Source organism: Frankliniella occidentalis, unplaced genomic scaffold (assembly GCF_000697945.3).
Source record: "Frankliniella occidentalis isolate FOCC.00 unplaced genomic scaffold, Focc_3.1 Scaffold28, whole genome shotgun sequence".
NCBI lineage: Eukaryota > Metazoa > Arthropoda > Insecta > Thysanoptera > Thripidae > Frankliniella > Frankliniella occidentalis.
Window position 1 is genome coordinate 942,198 of NW_026267158.1, and position 8,670 is coordinate 950,867.

Sequence of the window (8,670 nt, forward strand, 5' to 3'; positions counted from 1 at the left end):
GATGCAACGCCCTCGGCCTCCTCTTGCATAAATTAATCATAAATCAGAGGTAGGGCCTGGCCTGGCCGAAGCACCGAATGGTGACGAAAACGCCATATTGACGGAATTTAGGACAGAAACGTCACTTTCGAGGTCACTGTGTGACCACACCATGTTTACACCTACTAAAGTATACAGAAGTAACAGAAAAAAATTATCCTCGATGTCGATGTAACTAGATGAATTTAGTACTCACTGTAGTTGTCGTTTTCCCAGCATCGCCGGTGACAATGACAGGCCGGTTCGATAAGAAGCACCGCTTAATTTTTCATATAAGTAAACTGGGGTACAGAAAGTAATGCCCGTTCTGTGTGAGTGAGAGAGGGGTGTGAGATGACAGAGAGAAAGATAGTAGATGTTTTTATTTGTTATTGTACTATGTGAAAGACTGGTTTTGTGGATTTGTACTGCTATTTTATAACAATGACTATACGCTTCCAGCTTTTTCAACTTACGAAATGGTTCTCGAAAAGTCAGGTGTGTTTTTCTGCTGATCAAACGCTTGGAAAACGTTCTGTGAAACTAATCAATTTTGTGGGGAGGGTTTTAGGTTATGTTTTGAAATTGTCAAAGCCTTAAAATTCATTTGAATTGACCCATAAATGTTTACAACATGCTACTGTGTGTAATCTGACGTATTATATTATGTATCTGAGTGTCAGTGGTTGCTCCGATGCTGTTTTCTTGTATGTTATCATTTTATTCTGCCTGCACTTGTCAACTTTAGGTTCAGAGGACATTTTAAGATATGAATATTAAAGTTCTATCAGTTCGTGGCCTGAGACCAGAATTTAGAGAGGTTGACCGTGATTTGTGGCTTTGGTTTTGTGAGGCTAAAAATAATTATGAGAACTATCATGGCCCACGTGTCACAAAACGATTGGTGCAAGCCAAAGCCAAGCAGGCCTTCGAGGCTGTGGGTATTTCTAACTTTAAGGTAAAGGTTTACACTAATCTCTCAAAGTTCTTTGCTCTATGTTGTATTTGTCATTCTTTAATCGTAATGTTGTCTTGATCCTTCCGAAAGGCAAGTGACGGATGGTACATCAGATGGCTCAAAAGATGGAACAGGATAAATGTAAGTAATTTAGAAATGATAATTATTTTATAATGTATCCTCTCTATTTGAATGACCTTGTCTGCGTGTTTCAAATTACTATCCGTATTAAAATGATTATCTCTGCTTGATGCAGGATCATACTGCTGGCAGTCCCCAAGTTCTTAAAAAGCAGAGAATAAGGAGATCCAATGCTAAAACTCCTGCCATAGCAAATAAACAAAAGGACAATTTTTTCAACAAAGCTGCACCAAGTGTTTGTGGACCATTAGAATCATCCTGCAGCGATAATGCCTTTGACACTACAAACTTAAACTATGTTGGTATTTCACAACCTGGGGAAAGTGAATCTTTTCAATCCCTGGATAGTGATGAATATGCTCACTCATTTGTTGCTGGTGGTAAATCTACACCACAGTCTCTCATCTTTCACCAAACTGCCAAAATTAATCCTACTGATGCTGTTCTTCTTCCGGCAAGTTTATTTATCTGAATTTTTGACCCACAATTAATAATCTTGTTGTTTTTTTTTCAAATGATTTTTATTTGTGTTTTTTTCTTTTAGGAGCAATGTGCTCAAAGCGCAAGTCAATCACTCAAACCTGTTGAAATTGACGAAGAGTCATCATTTCTAAATCTGGATGATTTAACTTGGAATGATCTGTCTGATTTGTCATGTTTTGGAAAGCCTTCAGAAACTATTTTTACAGAAAATGATGATTTGAAGAGCCTTTGTGTTGAACATCCAAAACCAAATCAACAAGATAATAACATTTCATTCCAAGATAGGGAGAAACTAAATCGTTCAGATGTGTTTATCTACAATTCCCAAGGACCAAGTCAACAAAATGACCAATCCTTTGTTAAAGGCTTTTCTCTTCTACCTAAGCGAGCATCAAAGTCTGGCAGTAGTGCTGAGAAAACTAATCATATTCACTGCAGAGATAGTGCAGGAGGAGCGTTGGTTATTAGAGGACAAGAAAGTCAATCTAATGATCTTAAGTCAAAAGAAACTGAAAATATTGTTTGTAACCAAAGTATGACTGATTTTATTAATGGAGAGACAGCATGTGGAAACTTTGCTCAGCATGATTTAGAAGATGTATCTCTTAGCTCAGACTTTGTCAATCAGCTAAATAATGAGCAAACTTTTGAGCTTAGTATTAAGTGTGGCAATGTAAATAATTCTCATCTAATTTGTTCCAAGAATATTGCAAATGAAAATGCAAACTCTCACTTTTGGCCGGACAACCATTTTAAACCACCAACTTCAACTGGCTCTCACCACACGGTGACCAATAGCAGTCGATTGAAAACAATAAATGAATGCACCAGTCCAGAGCCAGGTTGCCATATGAGTGTGGTGGATGATGATTTAAGCAGTGAAGATAATGACTACATTTCTGAGGCTGTTTTGCTTTCAATGCAAGAGGATGATTTCTCCATTCTTAACTGTGATCAATCGCCTTTTCAAGGCAATATGTCAGTGATTGATGAAAACAGCCAATCCGAATCTGAGAAAGTTACCAGCCTTGATGAAGGCAGTCAATTAGAGTTGCCTATCTTTAAATCATCGCAGTACATATTAATGGATAAAGAACATAGCTTTCCCTGTGGAGGGAAGGTTAAAAAATGTGGTGAAACTCCACTAATGGAAGATCCCATGGCCCAATCTCGAAGACCTGAACACCAGAACATTTTTGCCTCTGAAGATGCTGTAAGAGGTGAAATCTTATCGTCCTGCAGCAGAGATGATAATTTGACATTAGAAGTTCCATGCTTCACCCCAATGTTACCTTTTGTAAATGAGTCCTCCAACATGCTCCCAATTATGGATGGAAGCCCAGTGGCACAAAAAAAGTTACTAACTTCCTCTGCATCAGGTGATGTAATTTTTGAAGGCGGGAAAATGTTTCAAATATCATCTTTAACTGGGAAAATTGCATTGGTTGACAGCGAAAATTTACTTCATCTATCAACAACTGATAGTGTCCATTCTTCAGTTTCAGATCAGGATGTGTTAATAGCATCTTGTAATAATTTCAATAACATAGGTTCATTACCTTCAAGCTATTTTTCCACTGAGGAAGTTGTTGAATACTCTCAAAGCCCACTTGTCTCAGACAGCTGTATTTTAAATCAAAACGTTGAAAGTGCTTATATTGTACCCTGCTCTCAAGATGAAGCAGGTTTTGATAACGTCTCACAGTGCAGTGCCTCAAATGTTATATTAAGTAAAAACCTGTCATCAGGCATGCTGAAGTCTATGCAACTAAATTCAATAGAAGTCCATGGTGGCTCTTTCTCTGATATGTTGACTGCAAATGCTGATACAAGAACTGACTCAACTTCTTACCTACTGGATGGAAATGGTGGTGTGACAAGATTAATGACATGGACACCTTCTGGCACATCTTTGGGGGACAGCACTTCCCTGTTAGCGTCTTTAACTAACACATGTACTGCTGAAATCTCCACACAAGATCAAAGAAATTGTCTCATTAATACAAGCCAAAGTGAGACATTGGCATGCCCAATGAGATATGAATCCACCAAAGAAAATGGATTTCTCTCTTTTGATTTACCATTAGAAGAGAACATGTTGTCAGAAACTGATGCTGACTCTGGGGAGCACTCAAAATTAGTACGTACAAAAAACACCTTTTCATTTACATTTTTGTTTTGTCACAATTTTTTCTGTTTTTAATTTTTCTTTCAAATTTTCAGCACAAGAAAAATTTAGCCTATTTAACTGAAAAGGGTATGAATACTAGCCTGGGTAATAATGTTGTTGAGGCAAAGCAGTCCTCATACCGTCGTTCAAGCGGAGATAGATATTTTCCCTACTTCAAAGAAAAGGTTGTTAATTACGCAATTAAGAACACAGCTAAAGAGGCTGCCCAATACTTTGGAGTTAATGTAGACACTGTGACCTTGTGGACTAGGGGGAGGCTTGAGAATAACTCTGTAAGTTTTCTAACAAATCTGATATTTTGGAAATGTAAGTTCAGTCAGTAAGTTAACTTCAAAAATCAATTCTTTTTTAAGGTGGTAAAGAACTATCCTGATCAATTAATGCTTCGGTGGCTGAAAAGAAATAGAGAGAGTGGTATTTTGCTTACAAAGGAGCAAGTAGTTGAAAAAGCCATCAATTTGTTAAAAACCCCTGGCAACTGGTTAAAGGATAAGACCCGGTGGTTTTACACCTGGGCATCAAGGTTTGTCAATACACCGATTTTGCTATAGTTTATATGTTTTGTAGTATTCATTCATGACTTAACCAGCAATTCTATCTAATTGCAGATTTCTTGGTGAAGAGGAGAAAAAGAAAAGGATGGAGAATAAAGAACTTGGCTTTAATAATCTCCCAGAAGACACAGGTGATAAAAAGGCTCTCTACCCTGATGAATTCAAAGTTGAGGTAGTTCTCTATGCGGAACGTACAAGTCAAAATCTGGCTTCAAATATATTTAATATAGCCCGTAGACGGATATTTGAATGGTCAGCAGCTCTCAAGAGTTCCAAGAAAGAAGATGAAGGTAATTTTTACTCTGTTGAAACACAAGAAAAGGTACAGTACTTTCAGATTTCACCCCAGACATTTTTAAATTCCAGAAACAACAGCTATCTCTTTTTCAAATCCCAAAGATAGTCTCCCAAGTCATGGGCCACTTTCCTCTATTCCTGAAAGCGGATCTTTAAAGCTGAAGTTAAATGGGAAAGGAACTGGAAGAGCTGTGACCAGTGTTGCTGTTGATCAAGAGTTATGGTTATGGTTTTGTGAGCAGACAGCGAAGAAAACAAAACCTAAAAGTAAAGAGGTAAATTGGTGCTTTCCCTCATACTGGAACTTCTGTTTTTCAGTTTCTGCTTTATCTATGTTCTCATTTCATTGTCATGTTTTCCCCCAATTTCCTAGATACGGGTCAAAGCTGTTGAACTCTTTCGAGCTCGTAACCATGATAAAATTCAGTGCTCCCATGGTTGGTTAAAGAAATGGTGTATGCGTTATGGAGTGGCTCTGCGTCATGAGGGTGATGGTGATCTGCTAGCATGGTGTCTTGAACAATTTGACTGTAATCGTAATATATCTCATAGAGATTTGCTGAACTATGCACATGAATCCCTTACTGGGACACACAAATCTGAATTTAAGGTAATATTATAGAACCTCATAAAACTTAAATTACGTTTTTAAATTTTAATTTACAAACATTCTTGTTTTATTTAAATGTAGGCTTCAGCAGGATGGCTTTTAAGGTTTTGCAAAAGACATAAGAATCTTCTGTCAGAAAAACCATCTATTGATACAGAAATACCCACCATACTGAAGCATAAAGTATCTGAATTCAGAGCTCATGTACAGAAAATTATCAAAACATCAAATATATGTGAGGAAAACGTTGGGTGCATGGATGAAATCCCGCTAAACTTCACCGCAGGAGCCTCTCGCAATCGTTTACTTCTTAGGCGTTCCGGCCTTGAAAATTGTCATGCAACTGTGATTTTAGGCTGCCTTGCTAATGGAGAACTTTTACCACCAGCAATTATTTTTAAGGTTGAGTACATAATTTTCAGTCTGTTCATCACTTTATCACATTTTAAAATTCATTAAGTGTCATGTTTATTTTTTTGATTAATAGGGAGATGGGCCAACAGAACACGTTTCATATAATGGACTTCCATTAATCATCTTTTACCAACCTGACTGCTGTATGAACTCCTCCATTATGTCACAATGGATTGATCTTGTTTGGACCAGGTTAGTATCAGTAAAGAGTTATATGTCAACAGTAGTTAAACGGTATACTTGAAAGAAATGCTGTAAAGTGAAAAAAACTTTCCCAAAGAATGAAGCAATGTCTAACACAGGTTATTTCTTTCAGAAATGTTTCTTCACCAAGCCTTGTTGTGGCTGACTGTTATGATCCTCACTGCTCTGAGTCAGTTCAGGATAAATGTAAAGCCTCTAATATAACTCTCTCAGTAATGCCTGCTGGATGTTCATTTAAGCTCCAACCTCTAGACCCAGCAATATCTCGGTTATTTGAAGAAAATATTTATAACAGATGGACTAGACATTACACAGCTGCTGATCAAATGCTAACTTGCAAACGGACTTCATACTCCAGCAATACAGATATTGCTCGCTGGGTTGCAGATGCCTGTAGTACTCTACGGCAGACAAGAAAGGTAAAAAATTATAATTCAGGGTATTCTTTTGTATTGGGATGTCCAAATGTAAGAGGTTTTAAGAAAATTCCTTTTTGTTTAATTCCAGGAAGCAATGCAGCGAAGCTTTGAAGTTACTGGATTGACGTCTCTTCTGAAGAAAACAGATGAGCAATTTATAGAGGATCCATCTTATATCCCTTTTGCTTCCTTATTCACTTCTTTGTAAGAATGCTTGTAATCTTCATTATGAAGATTTTGCAAGAACAAGAAAGAGTACAAAGAATATTTAGTCACTCTTAAATTTCCAATGGTTTAAGAAAATTGATAAGCCATGTATTGTATTGCCTTTATGAAATGCACCTCAACTACTGTTTACAATGTCAAGTACATACTGGAAACAATTCCTTTTTGTGGATTGTCTCCAATCACTTTTCTTTTTCTATAGGTATTGCACAATGTTCACCTTTGTTGCTTGTGTAATTTTTTCATTGATCGTGAGAAAAATGTACTTTGTAGTTTGCCAGATCTCTAGTCTTCAAGATTCTGTAAGCTTGCTGTAGTGCAATAGCATGTTTTTAAAATATCTAGCTCTAGATATATAAACATAGACATGGAAGTCAAGGATTCTGTTTATTGGGAAGGACTGTTTAACATTTCTTATTAGGTATAGTTTTAAAGTAGGTCAACCTGAGGTTTATGGTAATTGTTATTTTATTTCCTAGACTTATTTAACCTGTGGTCTGAATATTAGTTATAACAAGGTGCTTTTTTTCTTTCTCTTTTTTCTTCATTTGTATGTAGTAATTTCTCTTTCACAATAATGTTTCATTCTGGGCTTTTAATAATTTTTTCCTATTTTTGAAAGACTGAAATCATTGTGTATGTTTTCATGTAAAGAATCCAACAGAGAAGGCTGATAATTTCAAATGACTGATTTAAGTCTGAAGCCTCCTATCAGTATTGCATCGCAATTATTTATTATGTGAGAGTAAAAGTCTTAAGATATTTATGTTATTGCCTTGTACATAAATTTATTATTTGTTATTCTGCCCATTGAAGTTATTCTAAAATCGGTAGCTTTGCTTTAACTTTCTTTTCTATTTTTAGAAAGTGTAGACTGTCATAAACTGTACTGAATTTGAAATGTATGCTCTACATGCTGGGCATGTCATGTTGGCAACCTCAGCACTAGAATTACAACACTTATCATTCAAAGAAACAAAATCTGTGTATATGTGCCATTCTACCCTTTTCTCGACCATCACTATGCTGGCGGATGGCGGAGCGGGTTGCAGGCTGCCTCCAGACAGGAGTGCTGCGTGTTGCACGGTGTTGGTGTTGCATCCCGGCGCCCTGCTCAAGTGTTAAGGCGTGCCCCACCGGCCCGGTCCGGCCCATCGCGGACCAGGCCTTTCACCGCTTGGGGCGTACCGACCAGGCTCGCGCTCACGCAGCGGCGGCGGGGCGGGGCGGGCGGGGCCGGGCAGGCCGGACCCGGGCCTGATGCGGGACAATGCTGCACCGGGTGCTGCTAGCTGTCAGCCAGGGCCAGGGGTCACTGGCAGGTGCTGGCAGGCCTGCTCACTGGGGTGCCTCGGCGGACTGTCACACCGTGATCTGCCGACAGGCGCCGCGCCGCTGCCGGCGCTTGCAGGTGCACGGCCTGCACGGCGTGGAGCGGGAGCGCCCCCCCCCCCCCCCCCTGGGGGGGTACCGGCGGGTACCGGGGTACCTCACTGGTTAGGAGGGCCGTGCGGGGCGGCGTGGTGCGGCGCGGCGAGAGAGGAAAGTGTTTATATCCCCATATGGTTGTCACAGAGAAAGGTCAACGCAACTGTACAACATGCCATACGGGCCGCCGGGCCGGGCCGGGCTGGGGGCCATCCTATACCCGGACTGCAGGCTGCAGCGGTGGCGGTGTGCTTTCTTTCGCGGAGCAGTGTTGGAATTCCCCTTTACCGCGGCACACACGGTGCAGCGCACCTCGCGGGGTGAGGACGGACAACAACAACAACAAGCCCAACGGCGCCGCGCCCGCCTCTCCCTTCTGCAGCTGGCGCGGCTAAAACCCCAAGCAGTGACCTGCCCCCCCCCCCTCCCTGGCACTGGCCGCCTCTCGGGGCGTCACGACTCCAACTTCAGCCGACCCATCCCATCGGCGGGATCGACTCATTGGCTGCGCTCCCGGCCGCGACCCGGCCCCGCCCGGTAGCCCTGTGACCCTGACATTGACCCCGCGGCCGTCAGGGGCCGCCGGGGCGGAGTCGCGTGAGTGTCAATAATACTTTCACTGTGAAGTATTCTATTGGGCGTCACGCCACTCCTGCGCCTCGCCGCCAGGCCGGCCAAGACCCAACACGCCGCGCCGAGTAGCCCCCCGCCCCGCCCCGCCACGCCAC

At 40.9% G+C, this 8,670-nt stretch overlaps 2 protein-coding genes across 2 annotated transcripts in view; one reads left to right on the forward strand and one right to left on the reverse strand.

Moving 5' to 3' along the window:
• LOC113202877 (protein borderless) overlaps window positions 1–252 on the reverse strand; it is a 14,207-nt gene extending 13,955 nt beyond the window's left edge. The window contains exon 1 of the mRNA XM_052265558.1: window positions 236–252. The gene's annotated coding sequence lies outside the window, so the exon portion shown is untranslated. The remainder of the gene's footprint in view (window positions 1–235) is intronic.
• A 98-nt stretch (window positions 253–350) lies between these two features.
• On the forward strand, window positions 351–7,495 carry LOC113202837 (uncharacterized). Its single transcript, XM_026417271.2, has 14 exons — window positions 351–516; window positions 767–976; window positions 1,067–1,117; window positions 1,233–1,571; window positions 1,662–3,740; window positions 3,824–4,063; window positions 4,145–4,314; window positions 4,400–4,635; window positions 4,712–4,917; window positions 5,016–5,252; window positions 5,334–5,654; window positions 5,740–5,858; window positions 5,983–6,289; window positions 6,378–7,495. Exons 2-14 carry the CDS (start codon window positions 788–790, stop codon window positions 6,495–6,497), a joined length of 4,614 nt encoding a protein of 1,537 aa, XP_026273056.2. The 5' UTR covers window positions 351–516; window positions 767–787; the 3' UTR covers window positions 6,498–7,495.
• Window positions 7,496–8,670: the final 1,175 nt, after the last annotated feature.